The following is a 25330-nucleotide window of genomic DNA, read 5'->3' as shown; positions in this document are numbered from 1 at the left end:
TTAGTGCTACAAATCTGGGTCCATTTAGCAGCGAGATGCTCGTACATACATCACTAGCTCCTGCTCCAAGCCAAGGTCATTCCCTATTGCATCAATCTTTTCAGCAAAGGCTACTCCGCCACAGCTTGTTTTTACCGATTCGAGCCTGGTAATGTTTTGGGGGTGGGGGGGCTGAAAGAGGGTAGAAGAAAGAGGGTTTCTCTACTATTACTTCCCGAATCATTTAAAATTTTAATTTAAAAGACCATATAATCAATGAACAGATTTAAAGCAGCTCACCTTCTAATGCTTTTAGTTAAAAATAAATGTGCACGAATAGCTAAATCCGCTTCCCATTCTGCAACATGTAGTGTGTAATTAAAATATATAAAAGGTGAAAAACTAAGCAAGAATGGATTTAAATCACTCCGCATCTTAACATGGCAGAAATTACCAAGATGTTACCCAGTGTAATTCACAATTCCAGCTTGTATTAGCATTTCTGTACAGTCAGCAACAAAATGGCATAAGCCCAAAATATTTTTTATTTCGATATTCTCAATTTTTGTTAATCATAATTAACTTCCATTTTTATGGGAGACAAAAATACTTTGCACTAATTAAATTTAACAGATATACTGGATGTTTGCCACATTTCAGGTTACCTTTTCCTCCGAGCACAAAAAGCAGCTTCTAATTTTTGTTGCAAAAAGGTTAGATGTCGTCCAAGGTACTTTTGGACTTCAAACAGCAGGCACGGTCACAGGAATACCAAGTATTATCCAGGTAAATGATGGATTTCCCACTTTCCACAGTTAAGATTATTTTCTCCTTTGTCATATGAAAGTGTATTTTTTTTTAAAAACAGAAGAAATGTCAAGGAACAGCTTAAGTCAAATTTAAACACAAATCTGTTGTGACCTGGAAGATAGTCAATATTTGACCATTGCGATGGTATACTTTAATTCATGTTTAATTTTTGAGGGAAATAGTATTGTAAAAACAAAGAAATGTAATGTTAGAAATAATACCTCCTCCTGGGTAATGTGCAATAAGGCAGAGTGGTGCAATGGGACAGTGAAAGCAGTGAAATTCTGTCTTGTTTGAGGCTCTGGCCACAACCGTTTTCAGAGCTCAAAGTCTTTACATCATAGTCTCCTGCGTTTGTACGGATAGCAAAGGAAGATAGTTGGGATGTGGATTTCAGAGGGATGGCTTGGAAGTGGTAGGACTGGATTATAGGGGGAATGTAGGCTAGACTGGACAGAGAGGATAGGAAGATGGATCAGGTTGGAGGCAACTGGACCGGCCAGCACAGGATTGGCCAAGGAAAGATTTTGTTCCTTTAATGTAGAAGGACCAACACCAACACCAACAATAGCGTGGATTGGCCAGTTGTACCTGGGCTGTATATATATAGCAGACCTCCTAACATTTGATTATACAAATTCATAATTTTGATGTCCAAAATTCAGAATTGTCACATAGAAATTCATAATATAGTGCATAATGCAACTTTTCAGCAAAAAAAGTATGCACGCCAAATGCGCATACGCATTGCACTACATTCATGTGTGAAAACGACTATTATTTCCAACAGTCTGTAGTTCTTGGACTACATGTACAATGTCAGGCCTATCATGAGTATATTCTGCTATTTATAGAAAAGTTATTAAACAGAAATACTTTTTATAACACAAAGAAAAAATTGTTTTGTTTTGTTTTTTCCTTACACATCCCAATTCTCTTGGTATTGAATAAAAAAACAATGGTCATAAAATGTATGACTAAGTTATGAAGAGTTTCATTTCAAACTGCACATACCTAATTTCATTGAAGGCATATTTGCTCCAGTGGTCTTCAACAGCAAATCACAACGGTCCATGTCCCACCCACCCCCCTCCCCACTCACTCACCCCCACTCCCCCCCTTCCCCTCCACCCCACCCCCGCTCCCCTCCCCCACACCCCTCCTGTCTCAACATCAATGGGCCTCATGCTATGCGGCGAGGCCAGGCCAGCGACAAGACAAGGCCAGCCGGGGCAAGGGGCGAGGCATGTGTTTTGCGGAAAAAAGTGAGGCGAAATCAGAATGGCGGAAATGAAATAAGAAAGCGGAAACTTTCCGCCAAATTCGGAAGGGTTGGGAGGTCTGATATAGGACGATTTTGTGCAAGAGGCATCAAAATCTGATTGGTACATGATTTAATATCTCTATACACAATTAACAACCTCTGCAAGATTCACCCACTAATTTAAGGAAGTGCACAAAGCAACTGCTTAAAGTTAATATTCCTAACACATATGCTAAGGGATAGAAATTCCAGGCGATTGTCTTCCTCTGATATAATAAAAACTTGCGTTTGATTATTTTTCAGGTGCTTATGTTCAAAAAAGTTTCATTGCTGTTGGTTTTGTCGACGAACGTAGCGGAAAATGTACACAGAACCAAATATCACAAAGCACAATGTCTTAACATGTCCTGCCAATCTTGATGATCTTTTTCTGCCAAGAGAGTAAATGGGGGGTAAATGGGCCTTGCCTTAACATGTTATCTGACTAACTGCAGTTTGGACAATGCAGACACATGTTAGCACCATATTGAAAAGCTTGCGGATGGCGTTCTCTACCCGTGAGGAGGAGCGTTATACCACAATCCTCTGCTTTGTGAAACTGCAGAATAGGATTTGCGGTTATGACTACACTTTGTAACAAAATGATCAAGTTTATCTAGGCTTCATTAGGACTCCAAAATTGTCAGCAATTACTGGAGATTACCTGGAACGAATGTGCAAATTCTCTGCCCACGGTGGGGAACTTACATTCTGCTTTCATCCTCGAACTATATTCTTCAACCAATGATAAATCTTACCATCTGGCTTAGGAGCAAAAACAGCATTAAACATTTGTAAGCATTATTGGAACTGTCATTGCAACTTAAAGTGGTTATTGGCAACAGATATAAATCCCAAATTCATAAGTGGTGTGCAGATTTGCCGACACAATGATGGGACAGAGGGTGAGGTCTCCCACGCTGATGCCATTTAAACAGCAGGCAGCAGAGGGATGGTGCGTATGCACCGCCATTGCTCATGTCCCGGGCGCACTGACAGATTCGAGATGCTGTCAGTTCTCTCCACCACGGGCTCCCCATGGAGGAGCTCAGCCTTGCTGAGATTCTCAGCATCATGCTTGGGGATATCACCTTTGAGATCAGCGCCATAGATCCTGCTGATTTCAGAGCAGATCGGAAGGCTGTGTCTTATCTTTTTGTTCAGTTTTACGTTTTAGTTCTTTCTGAATGTCAGAAAACATTTAAAAAATGTTTGCAATCATAGACATTTTACAGCTGTCAATGATGAATTGAGCCTCTGCTGGTTGGCAGAGCTTTAAGGACATAAAGTGCTGGAGTAACTCAGCAGGCAGCATCTCTGGAGAACATGGGTAGGTGACGTTTTGGGTCAGCCTGAAAAAGGGCCCTGACCCAAAACTTCACCGACCCACTTTTTCCCCAGAGATGATGGCTAACCCGCTGAGTTATTCCAGCACTTTGTCTTTTTTGTAAACCAGCATCTGCAGTTCCTGGTGTCTCTCAAGCTTTAATGGCAGTTGGGGCCCTATCAAAAGAGGTAATGCTGGGGTCCAGATGTACCTGCAATGCTGTGGGACTTTTGGCTTGACCTGGATGCAGAAGACCCAAGTACAGGTCTGAAACTACTTTGGACAGGTGAGCAAGCTCAGCAGGATCCAACACATCATCTTGTTTTAGTGAGAAGTTATTTGGTATCAGACACACATTTACTTATTTGAGGTACAATATACTTCATATACACCTAAATATACTCCTAAAAATAGTCCAGAGAAAGTGATTTTCCTGTACATTAATTTCATTGTGCACATCAACATCTTCCAATTGGACATTTTCACATTAATCATAACCTTCCATAAAGCACAGAATTAAAATATGACTGCAAACTCACATTCATAAGCACACTGAAAGGTGCATTAACCCCTGAAAGCGACACTCATGGGTCAGTCCTATCAGTGCTGAGCAAGTTGAACCATTCGTTTCACCTAACAGCTCCACTCCCCTCCTATCATTTATCTTTAGTGATAAGGAATGACCTTTTCAAGCTCTCTATTCTGACAGCTTCCAGATGCAGAGGGGCCAAGAAAATTCTCTAAGAAACAAATTAACAGCAACTGACAAAAAACAGGGTGGGCTTCACAGAAGCTTGACATGCAATATACTCACCAACATAACCAAACACTTCACAGCAGCTACAAATTCAAGTAGGATATCAAATAATAATTGTTCATAATGTTGAAAGAACTGGCATATTTAGAAATATATCATTTTATCCAATTGCGATTAAACGAAACCCACCTTAACATTAGAGTCACAGATTTAATTTTAAAATTCTCTTATCTCTTTAATTATTATTTTCAAATTTCCTCTCAAACATTGTGGTTAATATGGAAAATTGTTTTGATTTAACAACTACTTATGGTAATGCATTTCATATTCTAACGTTACTACGTACGGCATTCATGAATGACACTGAATATAAAAACAAATTTATATCGAATCATCAACATTTTGATGATTGATCGGATAAGGTTGCTTATGGTAATGAGCCAAATATAACTGCAATTTGAATATTTTAGAATTTTGCATAATATCATATCAATTCCAAGATGAAGAAATGCAGATGGAAACTTTATTTGTTATCTCCCTCGTTTCATATTACATTTAATGGAGCAGAGCTATGATTGACGTGCATAAAGTTTGATTGATTGAACTGATTGAAAGATGCAGCATGGAAACAGGTCCTTTGGCCCACTGGGTCTATACCGACTATCGATCACCCATTCACTGGTTCTATGTTAACCCATCTTCTCACCTATTCCTTACACAATAGGGGCAATCAGCAGTGGCTAATTAAACTGAAAACCTGCCGTCTTTGGGAGGTGGAGAAAACCAGAACACCCAGAGGAAATCCACCCAGCCACAGCGAGAATGTGCAAAATCCATAAAGATGGTCCTGAGGTCAGGACTGACACCAGGTCTCTAGCGCTGAGAGGCAGCAGCTCTAACAAACTGCGCCACCATGCCGCCCTTAATAAACAACGTGGAAATACTTCCTTCATTGATATAAATTTCTAATTTTCAATATAACATCTGACTGAAATTGTTGCCATATTTCCTGCTTGAGCAAACTGCAAGAGATAGCCTACAAGGGCGGAATTATGAATCCGAAATATTTGAGGCATCAAAGGAAAGGCTCTGTACTTCCAAACGAAAAGAAACATGTCTTGTTTAGAACTTTCATTAAATCTGTACAAGAGAACTTCAGATGGCAATTATTTGTGATCATATTTATTTAAATTCAATGGACTCATGCAGGGATACTGTTGATCTATAAATTGTGTGAACTCTAATTCTGCTCAAACGAACCCTCACAGGTTTGTTTCCCTTTACTCAATGGCAGAATGTCAATGTCATTGAATTAAATGTATTAGTAAAATTAGTATTGGTTTATTCTCACATGTACTGAGATACAGTGAAAAACCTATGTCCAGTCATATCGTAACATGAGTACAATCATGCCATACACAAGTACAATGCAAGAAAATGACACGGGTGCACAACATATTACACCATTAAAACGTCACAGTTACAAAGAAAGCGCAGATTAAAAATGTGCAAGGGCAACAATGAGGTAGGTTGGGAGATCGGGACATCGCCCTTAACTTATGAGAGAACAGTTTTGTCGTTTGACAAATATAATGAAGAAGCTGCTCCTCAATCTGATGGTGCGTGATTTCAAGCTTTGTATTTGAAATAAGATACTGCTTGATTCTCGTATATTATATACCTCACTTGAGAAAGGACACTACAAAACACATTGCGGGACAAGGAAGATACCACACTTATAAATTCAGCTCCGATTAACACGTCAGTTTAGTTTTCTGTTAAAATATTATGGCAGCCTTCCTTTGGAAACAATACTTTCTGCACCAATTTGAATAATTAGTTTCTTTGTGTTCCATTACAATTAATGTAATTGGTGCCTACAATATTACCAACCATTAAAGGATTATTTTGAAAATGAGCAATTTGAAGGAAAGTGCAATTTACTTCAGGTAATTATTTTTTAAATCTAATTTTTGCACTGTTTGAAGTCATTTGGCAAGCATAAAAAGGCTGTTTTCCCCCAAGTAATAACAATTACCTAATTGAACATCAGTGGTGAATCGGAGCTTGTGAACGATGCTGACTTTGTAAGACTTGTAGCGATGGCTGCTCAGAATGTCCTGCACCGTTGTGATCTCCAGAGGCGGCTCATCCTCTGAACTCTCTTCTCCTCTCGAACCTACAGATCAAGCAAAGTAACACAAGTGTGAGGCATCCCATTTTGCAAAACAAATTTCAACCATTTGCTTAAAATTAAAACTCTATTTAAAACTATATACAATGAGAATTAAATTTTAAAAAAATAAAGTAAGTTTGGTAAAATAAGCAAACCACTGATTAATATTTGATTCATTTCAGATGTGAACTCTAATCAGCAAACATCAAAATTAAATTCCTATCGACTTAAAATCCCCGAGACTGATTCTTACGTATTCACATCAAACTTTGGTGTTATGTTCCAGCGGCCGGTGAACTCTTATCATTTCCAATTTTCAGACATCTCTCTCCAAGTACAGGGAAAGATTTCTGACCTCTTGTTCAAGTGTGAAACGGGTTTTGAGTTGTGCTGCCCATTTTAGAAAATGCAGAGTTTTCATTTCCTCGAATTTCAAAGCACAGCAGGTTTGACAACTGACAATTGATGCGCAGAATTCCAGTTCTGTGTCTCGGCGGGTGGTTAAACAATCTGCTCCCGTGCCTGTGTCGGCCGGGTACTGAGGTCTTCTGCCATTTTATTGTTTTGCTATCAACTTTCAGGCATCTGCAATTTTATTTTGCTTTTGGGCCAAACAAATCATTTTAACGAAAAATTACAAAAGTTTTTAAGATGTCACAAACTTCTGTTTGAATGCTTCTAAGAACAGGAGTAAAGCCACTGGATGAACCCCATATAATGAGAACATCTCTGGTAAAAAGAAACACCTTCCCATCACATTATTGTTGAACCCCACTCTAACTTGTACACCCCAGTGATATCACCCGCCTGAGTAGAAGCCAAACTTCCTCTATCGTTTCTGAAAGGATAATCTCTCCATCTCTAAATGCATTTTTAAAAAAATCGATGCTGTTACAATTCAAGATGAGCGTGCTTTTACTCGGGTACAGAGGCAGAGGATGGACAATCTACACACAGAAATAAGACCTTATAATTTGGTTTTACAAGCACAATATCTTCATCAAAATGATTAAATTAAGAAATTAAGAAATCCATGAGCAACCAACGCATAACTGAATGACATAGAAATAGAGTCAAGCAGAAAGCACTAGCAGCATTGAAATCAAAAGAATCAAAGGAAGACCCAGCACCCAAAGCAAGCTTCAGTGGGAGAAGTCATTGGTGGCCAGTGTTAAATATGCACTGAGGTATCAGCTACATTTTGCACTTGACTCCTGTTCATGTCTAATGAAATCAATGAAACTTAACCTGGCGGGATTCTTACAACCAGTGGCCAAGGCATTCTGCATTTATCGCCAGTTATCAAAGATGAACTTTGATTTAAGTTCCTTGTAGTTGCTGGAGTTCATTTGTGATATATTTCCAACAAAATAAAGAGGAGATACAAGGAACTATAAATGCTGGAATCTTACTGATGCTGCTTACTTTAAATCAACACCCTCTTAATGCTCTGCTTCGGTGCACTTCCATGGGCATGTGCCAATTGCAATCACCTTGCCCAGAAGGATAACCTTCACGTTCAGGTCTGATTGCAAGTGCTGGAAAGACATCTCCCTGTGGAAACACCTTTGCTAAAAGTTGCTATTCATTCAGATGTTCATTTCCAGTTGGAATTTCAAACTTTGTCACATTGCGAGTGGTGTGGTAACCTTTCTACATTTCAACAATGACTACTCTTCTTTGATAGTCGGATGTCTAAAGCCATGAATTGCAACTTCTCTTCTAGATTTTAGACTTTAGAGATGCAGCTCTGAAACAGATCCTACAGCCCACTGAGTGTGCCGACGCACTACCCTACACACTAGCGATAATTTACAATTTTACTGTAGCCAATTAACCTACAAACCTGTGTGTCTTTAGAGTGTGGGAAGAAACCAGAGCACCCGGAGAAAACCCATGCGGTCACAGGGAGAACGTACAACATCCGTACTGACAGCACCCATAGGCAGGATCGAACCTGGATCTCTGGTGCTGTGAGGCAGCAACTCCACCGCAGCGCCACCTACTACTATTGGCTAAGAACAGCTGAGTAAATCAGTGATGAGACCCAGGACCCGTCTGCCGATAACAAAGAAATCTGTTCTCTGACATACACTGAATACACACTGCTCTAATAGGCTGATCGCAAAAATGGATTCCCATGGAGTTCAATGGAACAGAACTGTGGAAGGCGAGCACAATATATAGACACTCTTGCTTGCTTCGAAGGATAAATTTGAAGCCCAGCATTTCTGCACCGTTGGAATGGAAAGTTTTCTTGTTTGTACAGAAAAGGGAACCTGTTCTTATTTTGTTCCAAAGTGAAGGTTAAAGAATGCGCTATTTGTACTGTCTCCATCAAGCATACGTAAGCAACTGCAATCAGTCCGTTGTACTAGAAAATGGTGATGTCGCACTGTGACTTCAACCTGGTCTCGTGCAGACAAACTCTTTTGAAACACAATAGATGTACTCTTCATTTTTATTTCAACTACTATCATTGAAGTCTGAGAGAGACATTTCATAAATGCTAATTATAGGTCAGATTGTGACTTGAATTCTTGGAATTGGTGAAGGGATATCCAATTCCCTACAAGTTTTATCATTTCCGTAGACTTTTCATATCTGGGTTGAAGTTAACACTAGCACTTCTTATCTAGTCTGTAGAAGGGTCCCGACCAGATACGTCACCTATCTATGTTCTCCAGGGATGTTGCCTGACCCACTGAGTTACTCCACCACTTTGTCTCTTCTCCTCTAATCCAATTGTTAGCTTATAAGTGCGACAAAACTGTACGTTGTTACAACCCGAATTTATGTAGTATCTCAAACCTAACAAAACCTCAAGCTCTACCACAGAAGCATCAAACTAGTTAGTCTTTCTGCTGACTGTTTTGCACGCTAAAAAGCTTTTAATTGTACCTCGGTACACGTGACAATAAACTAAACTCAACTCAAACTAAATGCAACACCAGTGGTTTTCAGTGGTTGCAAAAAAAATGATCCCAGTTGGCATGTTGGCTTTCTCGTTAAGGATAGCAGAGAGCTTTTGGAGAAATTTCCGTGACAACGACATTTTCGTGCAGATGACCATGGAAGATCTAACTGGAGAGTTTTGAAAGCTTCTAACAGAACAAAAGAAATACAGTGGAGCAGAGATTGTAGAAGGAATTACAGAGCTCAGAGACATGAGGGCGCGACTGCTACTGGTGGAGTGAATACATTAGTGCATGGTCAACAGGTACGTACAAACGTTCTAGGAAGAAAGCCGCGACCGTTCTGGACCAACAAGATTATTTAAATTTTCTTTATCACGTTATGTTTTTAAAGCCATCATTCATCTACATCAACCATTATTACGCTGTCTGCAATTTTTACAAGGTTTTCCTTAACTTTAGTAGCAATGAAGTTGGCAAAAAAAGCTAATGCTGGTAATCTTTGGCAAGTCAGGCTGTTATGTGGAAGGAGAAATGGTCAATTTTTCGGGTCTGTCGTTCTTCGGGTGCAAGCAGGTTTTTAGTACGAGGGGGGAAAATGAGTCAAAATGATTTCATGGGGCCAGTTATCAGGACATTATGTTATATGCCCCGTATAAGGCATTGTTAATGGTATGGTGGTGGGACGTGCCACACATGCTGGAGAGAAGGTTACGTCGGGCACGAGGTAAGAAAACAGTCCAAAACTGAATCATTTTCATTAATCTGCCTAATGTTGAAGTCTCTCTGGACAGCACTCATTTTGTAGCTGCCCAACGCACCCCAATTAATTTGCATCCTCAGCTGTGAGAGACATGTGTGGGGACATGTTCATAAGTGTTCAGAGCAGAATTCGGTCATTTGGTTCGTCAAGTCTACTCCGCCATTCAATCGTGGCTGATCTATCTTTTCCTCTCAACCCCATTCTCCTGCCTTCTCCCCATAACCCTTGACAATACAAAAATCCCAAGAGTCACACCGCCACCACAGGTTGGTAGAAAGGAAGATAGACACAAAGAGCTGGAGTAACTCAGCATGTCAGACAGTATCTCTGGAGAAAAGGAATAGGCGACGTATCGGGTTGAGACCCTTCTTCAGGCTGAGAGTCGGGGGAAAGGAAAACGAGAGATATCGACGGTGATGTAGAGAAAAAGAAAGGAACCCTGGTTTAGGCATCCGGCAGAGAAAAATATCTAACGCAATTCATTTAGCATTTTAACTCCTGCAGCAGCTCAGTAAATTACTGCCGGCTCTTTCAATTTGACAAGCACTTCGTGTAGTCAGGTGGTGTAAATGATATTTCAAGTGCGCACTTGATATACTTGTATATTAAGTCTCCATTGTGTTTAACAAATGAAACTGCTTAAAAAGAAACACACTTTTGCATAAGGTTTTCCCAAATGAAAAAAAAGTCATAGGTAATCGATCACTTAGTCATCAAGAAAGCCTACATAACAGGAAGCAAGTTGCATTCACTCCAAGTGTGACATTTCCTGGCGCTGGGCTGTCGGCTGCAGCAAGTATTAAAAGCCTGCTGTCACTTGCTGTGAATTATACATTATTTGAATCCTTGGCATTTCATCTATTTTTCACTCTGAAATGAAATCAAGCATATGCTACACCATAGCAGGCAAAGAATGTAAATGTTAACACCTGTACCATACATCATAGGAAGAATAGCCCTCAAGTATTAAAAAAATCCATAACAGTAACTAAATCCATGTTGAACTTGGTATACAGTGTCCTGCTACAACCATCACATATCACCTGCATAAATAACAACACGATTCCAAAGGTTTAAAACATCTACAGTAAACTCATACATTAAACCCTCCATAAAGCAAGATGCTACAATAAAAAGAGTACAGAGCACTCAATAAGTTAACTGAAGAACAGTAAATTCTGCACAAGTTAATCTTAAAAAGATCCATGCATATCCACTGTGGTGCAGTGGGCATCACTCCTGCCTCCAAATCAGGGACATCTTGTGGATAATTCAGGGAGATCTTGGAGACAATTCACTGCAGATGCTGGAATCTGGAGCAACAAACAATATTTGGCAGAACTCTGTGAGGATCAGAACAATGACCAGACTCAGGAACAGCTTTGGTTATCAGAACACCTTGGTCCTTCAGAACACCGTTGGTCTTTTTACATCTTCATAGGCTCATTAGTTATAAGAACAGAATCAGGCCATTCGGCTTATCATTCCTCTTCATCTCCTTTCTAAAGGTATTCTGAGGCTATGACCTCTGGTCCTAGATAAATCTTTTCTTTTCGCTCTGTTCAACCATTTGCCTATCAAACCCCCCATCTCACCAGTACCCACCCGTCAGTTGCCAAGCTTAGTTGTGGTGCTCCTCTCTTCCCGCTTCACTCCCTCACTACAATCAGTCTGAAGTAGGGTCCTGACCCAAAACGTCACCTACCTATGTTCTCCAGAGATGCTGCCTGACCCGCTGAGATCCTTCTGCACTTTGGGTCCTTCGGTAAGCTAAAGTACTGTTCCATTCACCTCTACCTCATTATGAACATTGTAGCATATCAGTTCTTTAGACAATGTGCAGGAAAGATTTTTGAATGAAGTGAAGTTGGGGTCCATTGCAGGTGTGGGTCAGTCAGGTTTCAGTCTGAAGAAGGGTTTCAACCCAAAACGTCACCCATTCCTTCGCTCCAGAGATGCTGCCTTTTCCGCTGAGTTATTCCAGCATTTTGTGTCTACCTCTGATGCGCTACAATGCTGAGAACTATATTTGGCAGTCTTCCCCACTTTTTGCAATTTTCTCTGTTTCTGGGCGTTTGAGTTGTCGAACCAGGCCATGAAGCAACCAGTTAATATGTTGCCTGCACTACACCTATAGAGGTTCAAGAGAGTATTCATCGACATTCCAAATCTTAGTCTTCTAAGAAAGTAGAGGCATTGATGTGGTTTCTTTACAATTGCATCAGTGTGCTGGGTCCTGAACAGATCTTCAGAAATATGCACGCCTAGGAATTTTAAATTTTAAATCCCGTCAATTTGTGCATACTCTGCCTTCCTCTTCTAAAGGCAACAATCAGTTTCTTGGTTTTACTGACGTTGAGTGCAAGGTGCCGACTGGCACTACTCGGTCGGCCAATCAATCTCCCTCCTATACTCTGACTCGTCATGTTCTGTAATTCGTCCAACAACGGCGATTTTGTCAGCGAATTTGAAGGAGTAGTTGGAAATGTGTCTGGCTACATAGTCATGGGTACAGAATGAATAGAGCAGAGGCTGAACACACAGCCTTGAGGGGCTCCAGTGCTGATGGTTATCGAGGAGGAAGTGTTGCTACCAATTAGGACAGATTGCGTTCTGTTGAGGAGGAAGTCTGAAACCACTCTGAATCTATAAACTAAAAGAGAGGGAACTTAAGAATGAAACGAAAACTTTAAAAAAATAAAGTGTCTTGTTGGAATCAGGAATGTATTGCCTGCAACTCTGGTGAAGGCAGATTCCTTATAGACAATAGACAATAGGTGCAGGAGGAGGCCATTCGGCCCTTCGAGCCAGCATCGCCATTAAGTGTGATCATGGCTGATCATTCTCAATCAGTACCCCGTTCCTGCCTTCTCCCCATACCCCCTGACTCCGCTATCCTTAAGAGCTCTATCTTGGCCTTCCAGAGGGAACTTGGTAAATACATGGTGGAGAAAAATTGGAAAGGCTCCTGAACGAGGGAATTGCTCTGGGGAAGAGCTGGTGCAGGCACGATGGGCCAAACGGCCACCTTGTGTGCTGCAATGTTTCTGTCTGAAGTATTGCTGCATGTTCCGAGTACAGTAAATTATAAACATAACATCTTGTTAATAAACTTTGAAAGCAGCTTTTATTGTGCGCCAATAAAACCCTGATTAGTACAGTTCTAACTTTGAAGGCAGCCTGCCCAACATCGTTAGAACACTCACAATGTAGCCTTAATTGTCAACAAACCTAAGACTTGAAGCTTTTCAGTGTATTTTCGACAGAATTGAAGTATGGTGGTGCAATCAAGACAGAAATGTGATGCGTCAACTGCAACTGTGAGTCAGGGTCAGCTGCCCTCATGCAAGATTAATGTTTGTAAATACAGGTGCACCATAACACTATCGATTCCTCAAGAATACGTAGTATTAGAGTCTCTTACAGAACTTGAGTTCATGCTGCATTTATCATACAGAATCTCTCAGTGATGGTTTGGTAATCAAGGGTAGTGCATGCAACCATCAGCCATCCACTCAAATACACACTGGGGATTTACTAGAGTCACATTTTTCTGCAATTGTTATTAGTGGAAGATTGCCAGCTTGTCTCCTAGGGACCTCAAGGTTCAATCAACAGTTTTAGCAAACCGTATTACAAAAATTGTTCTTCATGCCAAATTGTAAAGTGTGTATATACAAACTGGTTAATGGCATCAATACAATTTCCTTTTATTCACCAGTATGAAATAAAATAAGCCACCTCTCATGTATCAGCCTGGTGTTATTTCTATTTATCTGTGCAGAGCAGACTTTGTAGCTTGAGAGGTTTTTATGGTATTACTAGAAATGCCTTCTAAATCACAAGGCCACGTGCCAACCAGAAGTCGGAAGGGGCCCACGATGACACGGTTTCCTTTCACCAGGTGTGTTCATCATTTATTCACCTTTTTAAAGATACTGAGACTGTGACGGAATGGAGCAAAAAATAAAACCCCACAAAAATTTTTTTATTTAAATCATTTGTAACTGGGCCAAAATCGGGCTGGTGACAAATGTACAGGACACACAGAACAAATATATATATATTTTTTGTTACCTGGCAATTAAGGGCTGGGATGTTTTTTTGATGAAAGTGCTATTTCATTACAAATTACTGTTGTTGGAAAGTCAAACAAACTACCTACCCTATGCAACACAAGCAAATCTCATTTGTCGACTACATTTAGATGAGTTTTTCACTTACACCAGAGTGCAATGAGTTTCTTTGTTCGCATGAAACTCAGAGTAAACACTGCAGGTACATGTAAATACAACATTAAATAAAATGCCATGCAAAACATGAGAACGGTGCAAAGGAACGCAGTGTGAAGTAGTGGGAAAAAAATAAATTACAGCAACAGAATAACTGCATGAGGTAGAGAGTAAGAGAGTACATGGCAGCACCTCCAGGAAGGGGTGTGAAAGAGCTGGCCGGTTGAGGACTTTGATAGTAGTGGGAAATAAGCTGTTCTTAAGTCTGGACATCCAGCCTTTCAAGCTTCTCTATCTTCTCCCAGAAGGTAGGAGAGAGAAAAGGGAATGGCCAAGATGGCTGGCTTCCTTGGTGATACTTCCCGCCTTCCAGATGCGACCCACTGTGAAGATGGACTGGATGGAAGGAAGTGAGAGCCTGTGATGGGCAGGGCTGTTTTCACCATTCTCTTCAGGTTCAAGCCGTCAAGAGAAGGCCAGTTGCCGAACTAGACGTGCAAGATTGAGATTTCTTGTGAAGATGCCGATTCTTCTCAATTGCCAAAGAACATATGCTGAGGAATTTTCTTAATCACCGCCTCAGTGGGATGGGACCAGATTAGGTTGCTGGTATATACTTAGGTTGCTGGTATATGGATACCTCAGAACTTGAAGCGGTTGACCATCTCTATAGCAGCTCCATTGAAGGGGATAGGATTGTGTTCACATCTTCACTGGCTTGGTCGACAACCAACTCTTCTATTTTGCTGATGCTAAGGGCTAGGTTGTTGGCATGACACTGTGACACAACGTTTTTGATCTCTTTCCTGCACTTCATTTCTGTTTTTGATCCGGCCGACAATAGAAGTATCATCGGTGAACTTGAAGATTGTGTTGGCATTGATACTTGGTCACACAGTCAAAGGTGTACAGAGAGCAGAGCAAGGGACTGAGCACACAACCTTGAGGGCACCAGTTTTGAGGACAGAGAAGAAAAAATGGTAGGACCAATTCTAACCAACTGAGGCCAGAGAATTAGGAAGTACAGAAGCCAGCTGTAGATGGAGCACCCATGGCTATGATCCAGGAGTTTAGGTATGAGCTTATTTGGTATTGTGATGTTGAAGGCAGAACTATAGCAAATGAATAGCATCGTATAGCGTCTATGGGAGATGGCATCCTGCATAGACCGTTTTTCTAGAATGCAAATTGCAGTCTAGGAAAACAGAGCTCCCACATTTTAGGTCACAACACATCTGATGGATGTGAACCTTAGGGAGAAAAAAAAAGTGCAGAAATGCTTTCATCTTTCTCAGGCAGATATTGCAATAAATATATGCTCTGAGACATCAGTAATAGATACAGCAATGCTAAAGTGCCAAGTCAAACACACACAATGCAAACTTTCTTGGGTACAACACATAAATGTCTCGAGGTAACCCTCAGTTGCCTTTAGACAACCTCATTCATTTAGTAATGAGGTTTTAAATTTTCCAAAATGTCAAGTGACTGACCACAATGGCATGAACTGACGTATCGGTTACATTTACTCCTATGACTTACTATTTGATCCGTTAACCTAGATGCAAAGCAATTAACATCTCACGGGTGCTCAGGATAGATTTTGTTTTTCACAGATTACTTACTGACAACGCTGCATCAGTCAAAACATTGGCAGTGATGGGAAGGGTATACAATACTCAGTCTCCTGTACAATAGTGGTTCACAAAACAGCCCAGTTAAAGCACAGAGGAAAGTACAAGAAATGTCTTCTAATTTAAGAAGGCTAATTCTCCTTTGACCATTTTTAGGCAGTTGTGACAAATCGCTCCTTGTTCAGATGATTCAAAGCTTGTAGTATATATTCATAACAGCAATGGATGGACATTGGATAAGGAGGTACAAATATTATATTGAGCAAAAAACAAAATGCTGGAAGAACTCAAGAAGGTCAGGCAGCATCTGTGCAGACAAATGGACACATGATGTTTTGGGTCAGGACCTTTCTTCAGATTTCAAGACTCCATCATCTGCAGTTTCCTAGGTCTACAGATAGCAGTTGCTGGGCAATTTATTTTATCAGACCGTAAAAAAAGCTGATGGAAAATGAATTTAATTTTCTCCACTTGTCTCAGATATTGCCACAGGAAAGAACAAATAATCTGCAGATTGTTTGATTTAGAGTCAGTGCAAGAATTGAAAGTATGGAACTGAGAGGTTGTTGAATCATGAGGCACGACACAATGCTTTCTCCTCCTCTTCATCCATGTGGCCTTCACCCGTACAGGTTCACAATTGGAAACTTCAGAATCACAGACCTCATTAGCATCAGCTGCCAATGCAGTGAACCAGAAACTTCTGAAGTAATTGAAACAATGTTGTCCATCAATCAGCAAAATCAACAGTCAACCAATTGATATCACCCAGGCTCCATCAACAGCGACGCTGGAAACTGCTTGGCTGATGTGCAGTTGATTGCTTTTGGAGAGCATGAAATTCAACAACTTGCTCACCGATCCCCACCGTGCTTTCATACCGCACGAAAACAGGCCCTTTGGCCCAACTCGTTCATGCCAACCAAAATGCTCACTGGGCTTGCCCCATTTGCCCACGTTTGACCCATATCTCTCTAAACCTTTCTTATCCATATACCCGTCCACGTGTGTTGTAACTGTTATTATTGTACCTGCCTCAATCACTTTCTCTGTTAGCTCATTCCATGTACCCAACACACTCTGCAAAAATGTGCCTCTCAGGTCAATACTATATATTTTTCTGTCACGTTAAACCAATGCTCGGATGATGCGGTCTCCCAGGTTCTGCACACCGCTCTCTCTCTCTCATCTGGACAGCCAGAAAGGGGGCTATGTGAGGATGCTGTTCATTGTCTTTAGTTCAGCTTTCAATACCATAGTCCCCACCAGACTTGCTGAGAAGCTGCTGGAACTGGGGCTTAGCACTCCTCTGTGTGACTGGGTCCTGGACTTTCTCACCGCCAGGCCCCAAGTGGTCAGGATGGGGGAACACACATCCAGCCCCCTCACCCTGAACACAGGATCCCCCCAGGGTTGCGTCCTTAGCCCCCTACTGTACTCCCTGTACACACATGACTGTGTGGCCAGGTTCAGCTCAAACTCCATCATCAAGTTAACTGATGACACTGTGGTGGTGGGCCGGATCTCCGACAATGATGAGAAGGCCTACCGGGAGGAGGTGGCTGATCTGGCACTCTGGTGTCAGGACAATAGCCTCCTCTTGAATGTCACTAAAACTAAGGAGCTGATTGTGGACTTTAGAAGGGCTCAACATCCAAGGACGTACACGCCACTGGAGATAAATGGGTCTACTGTGGATAGGGTGAGCAGTTTTAAATACCTGGGAGTCCACATCAAAGAGGATCTGACATGGACAACACACATTGCCGCACTGGTGGGTAAGGCAAAGCAGCGCCTTTACCACCTTAGACAGCTGAGGAAATTCAGAGTGTCTCTGAGGATCCTTCATTACTTCTACTCTGGGGCTGTAGAACATCCTGTCCAGCAACATTACAGTCTGGTTTGGGAACAGCTCTGCCCAGAACAGGAAGGCCCTGCAGAGAGTAGTGCGTTCGGCAGAACGCACCATGGGAACTACACTCGCCCCCCTGCAAGACCTATACATCAGGAGGTGCAGATCAAGAGCAAGCAAGATTATGGGGGACCCCTACCACCCCAGCAATGGACTGTTCCAGCTGCTACGGTCAGGCAAATGCCTCCGCTGTCACGCTGTGAAAACGGAGAGGATGAGGCGGAGTTTCTTCCCACAGGTCATCTATTATAACTCCAGGGACTAAATTTTCATTTCTGTATTCATTTTAATTTATATGCTGTAATTGTAACTTTTTTGCACAATCCGCAGGCGTTGCCACTTTCATTTCACTGCACATCGTGTATGTGTATGTGACAAATAAACTTGACTTGCTCGCTAATTTTTGATTCCCAAACACTGGAAAAAGACCGTGTATTACCTTTTTCTACGCCCTCATGATTTGTACGATCCCCTCAATCTCCTGCACCCGGAGGAATAAAGCCCTAGCCTGCCCAACCTCTCCTTACTTTAATTTGGTTTGAATGATCGACCAGAGGCTTCAATTTTGCAAAGACTCCATCTCTGTTCTGCATGTTACTTGAACCTAACTAATGAACAGTTTACTAGTTGATAGGAACTAATCTGTATACATTAGAAGTTACGGGTGGTGAGGGTGGGTGGGGGAAATCTTTCTTTTTTTTTTAGGTCTCTTCCGCGGGGCCTTCCATCGCCCGGTGCGGCGCGGCCGCGGGACACCATTCTGCTTTAGTTAAACATTTTGTTCAAGATGGCCGCGCCGTTGTGTTTGGCTGCCTGCCACTGTATGTTTCTTTTCTTTTTTTTCCTAATCAGATGTGCAGCACTTTGGTCAACGTGGGTTGTTTTTAAATGTGCTATACAAATAAAATTGACTTGACTTGACTTGACTTACAACTCAGTCACTTGTTCAGGAATATAATTAGAGGCAAGCTGAATTCTGTCCATGGTGCAAAAGATCACTGATGGTATGTCCCATGCTACACTGTTTTAGATACAGATTTCCTTCCTTTAGATCATGGCTTGCTCATCTGGAGATAAGAGATTAATGAATAAGGATCAATATGCCCTTGCAGAGTTCCATAACCAAGTTGAACAGTTCTTGGGAACAAAAATTATATTTTAGATTTTGGTATGTAAATGTTCCAGGTCCAAAGGACTATATCCATTTATATTACATTTGCTCACTGCATATTAGTTGTGGACATTGGGCTAAAGTCAGCTGTGTTGATTAGTTTGTGCTGAACTCTAGCAGTGGTAGGAAAGGAACAAAACAAACAAGATTGCCTTCTCTGGGCATTGCTCGCTGTCCAAACAACCTTGAACATTGAACACGGCAATGGCTATATTTAGATTTACAGATCAGTTCTATGAATACATCAGAAGCTATCAAAATTGGTCACCTCAACTGGATTTCTCTGTAACACACAAAAGATTCTTACTTAAGATTATCATAAATAAAATCACATATCTGTAGTAAAAGAGTTTTAGGATGAGAACATTGTTTTTAAACTGATGTACCCTGACAATATCACTTTGCCTTCAAGGGTGACCCCTTAGTTGACTAATCAAGAACCTGACTATACACTTTGATATATTAACCTATTTCTTCTTAACACCCCCTTGAATGTCACTAGCCCATAACCTTTGAAGTACTTACTAAAGTAGAATTAGAAAACAACAAGTCTTCAATTACAGAAACTACCATAAAGTATTATAAATCAATTGTTTATATTTCAGTTCCAACAGTGCTGTTAGAGCACTAAGGTTGCAATCGTCTTTATCTGATCCCACTACTTGTTGGGAGTCTAAATGTAAAGAGCTGACATATTTATACCTTTATTTTCAGCAGGAGCAAGTTATTTAATGTGCAACTGAGAAAACAAGTGTTATTTATCTTGAACATTCCCAAACTTGCAACCTCTATCACAAGGAACAATTGAGCAGGGATACACTGTTTTCTCACTGTCCTCTATTAGATTATCACTGGGTCTAAAATCTACAAATCCTTGCCCAATAACAACTACATGAGGACCACCAAAGCAGTTCAAGACTGAAGCTCACCCAACATCTTGTCATTCACATCCAAAGAAAATAGAAATAATTTCAGCAGATTCAGTCCTTGGAGGCTGGACAAAGATTATTGGTAACTCCCACAGATGTCCCCCCCACCTACCCCACACTAGTCATCCTATGATTTTCACTGTTCCCATCCTTGTATCCCTGTCGTTAGCACATCCTCCTCGGCTGACTCTGGTCCATTGTGGACTCCACACTTCCTAGGTCATCTGTTGCCGGCCTTGTTTTGTTCTCGCCTTCTCTATCTTTCAGTCTGAGGAAGTGTACTGACCCGACTTGTCACCTACTCCTTTTCTCCAGAAATGCTGCCTGACCTGCTGTGTTACTCCGGCATTCTGTATCTATCTTCAGTATAAACTAGCATCTGCAGTTCCTTCCGACACATTATTGGTAACTTCTTATGTTTTAAACTGTATCAAAGACTTAGGGAGTCGTTAACTTAAATGACATCAAAAGCACATGCCATCACCTCATGCCAATGACTTACTTCTTTCAGTTTCGAAGTGAATGTCAGAAAGGAGTTTGGCAAAGATTAGCACTCACAGATTATTATTATTATCCTTTCACTAACTTTTCTGGGAAAGTACACTTCTGAATGATGTACAATTATCCTACAAGAAAATAGCACAAGTAAGCAATTTTCCAATAGATTTTCACATAAATGAACACAAAGTGCTGGAGTAACTGAGTGGGTCAGGCAGCATCTCTTGAGGATATGAATAGGTCATGTTTTGGGTCGGGACACTTCTTCAGTCTAAACTGTCCCAACTTGAAAAATCCTCCAGAGATGCTGCCTGACCCGTTGAGTTACTCTAGCACTTTGTGTTTGATATGTCAGATTAAATGGTTTGATTTTTATAATAATTAACTAGAATTAGTATTTATTCCCAAAGTAGCATCACATCTTTAATGCTACTTGGGAATAAATACTAATTCTTGTTAATTGTTATAAAAATGCAAACTATTAATCTGAACTGTTGCCAAAACATGACTTAAGTGGAACATTACCATACTTTTGACACTTGAGGCCCTGTTGTAATTGTGGTGATTTTTGCAATAACCATTAAGCTAAAAATGCACTTCTGTGGACAAGATTTTTTTTGTTGTGCTTCAAATATTAGTCATGAATTGGAGCTTTATAAACAATAAAGAATACTGCCCCCACATTAATTCAATTATATTACTGCAATTGAATTACTATAATGATGCACAAGAATTACCTGTGATTAAGCTAACTGCCCATTCCAACTTCCTAACTAAATTTACTGTATGAACTGAGCTTTCACTGGATCCAATGAAGTCTCACAACCAATGTCAATAAATTAACACTAATTTGTTTTGAATGCCAGCAATCAAATTATGTCAGAACCTTACACAAGCAATTGGTGCGTTTTCAGGGCCGAGACATCTTTTTAACCAGGCTGCAATTTTAACTGTTCTGCTCATTTAACTAAAACCTTTGGGCATATTTGAACATTAGAATTCCTAAAAATGTTCATGTTGAAATCCCTGTTCAACATTTGACTTAAAGCTAGCTGGCTCTAATAAAGAGACTCAGATGGCAATGGATTGTCTGAATTCTTTGAGCCAAAACCTTTGCCTCACAGTATTTGTGCTTTATGTGTCAACAAACCAAACAGTTTAAGGTGACCTCCACTGGTCAGTGTCATTGAATTCTGCTCCAGTGAGGGTTGAGCCCCAACTGTATTTTCACTGCTGGTTAGCATCAGCTAAAGCATGAACTGGTTTCCAATATTATTAATGCATCCTAACATCATCCTCCAAAAACTAGTAACATTTCACACATCTGTATGTTATTAGGAGAAATGCAGCATGCCAATTTATAAAAGAGTCTTTAAAAATGTGCACTTTGACGCATTGTGAAATTCAACTATGTAACAATTCCAATATTCTCAGTTAACTTTGGCTGAACCATCCAAATAGCCATTGCGTTAATTGTCACCCGGTCGGTCTTCGTTGATCTGGTCATTTCCAACATTTGGTATTTCAACCTAACAATTTAGATCTAGGTTAAATATAGATTTGACAGTGTAAAAACAGTGTGGTTTTCCAGGGGAGCTGGCAGCCATGAGGGGCTAGGGACAGGTGGTCCTGATCATCAAAGGTTTAAGTGGAACAAATAACACTGCCAGCGGTTGGAAGGTCCATAAGCAGAGGGCACAAATTTCAAGGGTCTGGAACAGAACTATCTATGTGTTTAGAAATTTTATTCATCCAGCAAGTGCTTGTGGTTTTGAAAATGTGGTAGTTAGAGCATGTGAAAAAAATTCAATAGAAGCCAATATCCAAAGGAGACTGGATAAATATTTGAGGAAAAATGGCATATAAATGGGCGGACGGTGGCGTGGAGGGAGAGCTGCTGTCTTACAGCGCCAGAGACCCGGGTTCTATCTTGACTACGAGTGCTGTCTGTACGCATTTTGCGCGTCATCCCTGTGACTGCATGGGTTTTCTCCGGGTGCTCCGGTTTCCTCCCACACTCCAAAGACGTACTGGTTTGTAGGTTAATTGACTTCGGTAAAAATTGAAAAATTGTCCCAAGTGTGTAAGATAGTGCTAGTGTACAGAGATCACTGGTCGGTGCGGACTCGATGGGCCGAAGGGCCTGTTTCCACGCTGTATATACAATACAATACAATACAATATATCTTTATTGTCATTGTACCCAGGGGTACAACGAGATTGGGAATGCGCCTCCCATATCTAAACCAAAGTAAATATGGAACAAGAGTTCGAGTCAGATCTGATAAAGAGTCAAGTTTCCCCTCAAGAAAATAATTTTATGAACTCCCCAATTCCTCAAACTTAAACTTTTTCACATTTTTTAATATATTTTTCAGACTTGTCATTTTTTGTCTACTTGCTTTCTAAAGCACTTCTGAAGCATCACAATTTCCACAAATGTACATTCGATGGTTCAAACCATGTCCAAACACAAAATTTATTTCTGTTCAATACTTCACTGCATGACTGGACTCTACTGAACAGTTTTTATGTTCATGTATTACTCCATTTCTTAGCATCAATTTTTTTGTATGACTGCATAATTGATTTAATCCTGATATGACCGGCTGACCTTTGAATTTCTCATCATCACGATCGCATTGATTTCATGATCCATTTTATTTATGTGCATTAGGAACAAGAGAACTCCAAGCACTCGCCCTTTAATCTTTGTAAAACTTCACTTAGCTTCCCCATTCATCCATTTTGTTCTTGCACCTCTCTGGAGTGCCCACGGTTCACTCCTTCTCTAGCCGTAACTTGTTCAACCCCGATTCCATGCACCTTTCCATTTAATTAGCAATCTTTCAGATGGCACCTACAAAGCTTTCAAAAAGACTAAATGCATTGCTTTGCAATACCATCCATCTGCAAAAACCTCAAGTAAGGAGGAAACTTGTCAAGCTAAACCGAGCTCATCTAACCTTGTTGTTGGCAGTTTCTTATAATTTGCTAACATGTCAAATAGTAAATAAAAAGGAAAATTTAGAGGCTCTGCAAGGAGAATTAAACAGTGCACGTGGTAATTTTCAGCTTTTCTAACAATTTCTCCATCTTCCCTCGAGGGAAGGATTTAGTCTTCTATTTGGCAAGACTGGTATCTCCAGCTGAGATCAAATAATTTGCATTGTAAGGAATGCCTACGGCATGGTGACAATTTCAAGCAATATAGGAACCAGCAGACTTATCTTGTAACTTGAGTTGAGAAATATACAAGTTTCCAAACAAGTTTGTTAAATGATAATGACTTGCAATTCGGAGTGTTGCCAATAATTCATTAGATTTAATAATTTGAAGTGTAAAAGAAATTATTTGAAAACCATACAATTTACTAGCCTGAAGAAGGGTCTCAACCTGAAATGTCACCTATTCCTTTTCTCCAGAGATACTGCCTGATCCACTGAGTTAGTGCAGCATTTTATGTCGATCTTCGGTATAAACCAGCATCTGCAGTTCCTTCCTACACAATTTACTTTAATAGACTGGACAATTTAATCTTTAATCACAAAGCAAGCAAACACAAATGAAATGAATATCTTTGCTGAATTTACCAAATAGTTTTCAACACTGAAAAATAAACTTCCACTACATCATTAGTAAAGCTTAAATATATTAATAATCAACTTAAAAATGCTGTCGAATTGTAAAATATGGCCAATTATACAACTCCAGAATTCTGGCGAGTTAAAATATTGATCAGAGTGTTTCAACATTTTGACAACATACTCGGCATTGATTAAAAAACAAGAGGGTGTTGCATGAAACAAAACAAATTCTATTTTACAATAAACCACAAAAATATTGAAAATGCTCAACATATTTTCTTTATAGTAAGTGGGTGCCAGAGGCATAGGCATTTCTGAAAGGGCACCCCTAACTAGCTCTTAAAGTTGTTTCTTCATTTTAAAGAGGGATGGCAGCTTCTACAACATGCTTGGACACAAATCACAAATATGATGAAAACAAAGAACTGTAGATGTTGGTTTATACCAAAGATAGACACAAAGTGCTGGAGTAACTGAGCGGGTCGGGCAGCATCTCTGGAAAAGAATGGGTGACAACAGAAGCAGATTATTTTCTCTGAAAGGGCTGCAAACGTAGAGGTGTGGAGGCGTACTCTCACCAAAACCTGCCTTTTTATTGTCTCTAAATTCCAATGGCTCATCCAATGTGGTGGGCTTTGAAATCGAGTCTTGAGCATCAATCCAGAATCTGAGTTGCAAGTTCAGTAATTTAAACCGAGTCACAACAATGTTGCAACTTCCCTCATTTGCGTGTATATATTTTGTTGAAGCGAAATGATGCCGCTTATATCACATTAGGAAGATGACAAAGAATTCAGCTTTACGTAAAAACAAGGAGCTGCAGATGCTAGTTTACCAAAAAAAGAAAGTGCTGGAGTAACTCAGCGGGTTACATGGAATCGGAGGAGATTAATTTAATTTAGCATCATGTTTGGCACAAACAACGTGGGCCAAAGGGTTTGTTCCTATGCTGTCCGACTATGAGATCAAAACAAGAGTAGAACCAGACAAGATTAATTCTCTACAATATTTAGGTTTTAGAATGATCACCAACACAAAAATCCACCTACTTCAACTCAAAACATAAAGAAAGTCCTGGCCATCCTACACATCTTTCTGAAAAACCTATGACACATTCCTCAATCATCTTTTTCAAAATGCTGGCTGTTGCAAGGGAGAATTATTCAGATAGCAAGTTGCAACCACAATTTCCACTTCAAATGTTCAAAATCAGTGCAAGAGAATTTAGAAGCAAGCATGCTGACATATCACAAGTTGCTAAAACTATAATTACTGTGCTGAAATAAGTGAAGAACACAGACTTTCCACTGATATTTTCTTGCAAATTTTCCTTTCCC

The 25330-nt window shown here is 40.3% G+C and overlaps 1 protein-coding gene across 4 annotated transcripts in view; it reads right to left on the bottom strand.

The window, feature by feature from the left end:
• mapkap1 (MAPK associated protein 1) overlaps positions 1–25330 on the bottom strand; it is a 247585-nt gene that overhangs the window by 40110 nt on the left and 182145 nt on the right. For all 4 annotated transcript variants that reach the window (XM_078426340.1, XM_078426341.1, XM_078426343.1 and 1 more), the window contains one exon: positions 6215–6355. In XM_078426340.1, coding sequence (XP_078282466.1) covers positions 6215–6355 — 141 coding nt within the window. The remainder of the gene's footprint in view (positions 1–6214; positions 6356–25330) is intronic.

The sequence above is a fragment of the Rhinoraja longicauda genome, chromosome 31 (assembly GCF_053455715.1).
Source record: "Rhinoraja longicauda isolate Sanriku21f chromosome 31, sRhiLon1.1, whole genome shotgun sequence".
NCBI classification, from domain to species: Eukaryota; Metazoa; Chordata; class Chondrichthyes; order Rajiformes; family Arhynchobatidae; genus Rhinoraja; species Rhinoraja longicauda.
Note: the sequence above shows the minus strand (reverse complement) of the source record. Positions and strands in the feature narration are given on the sequence as shown.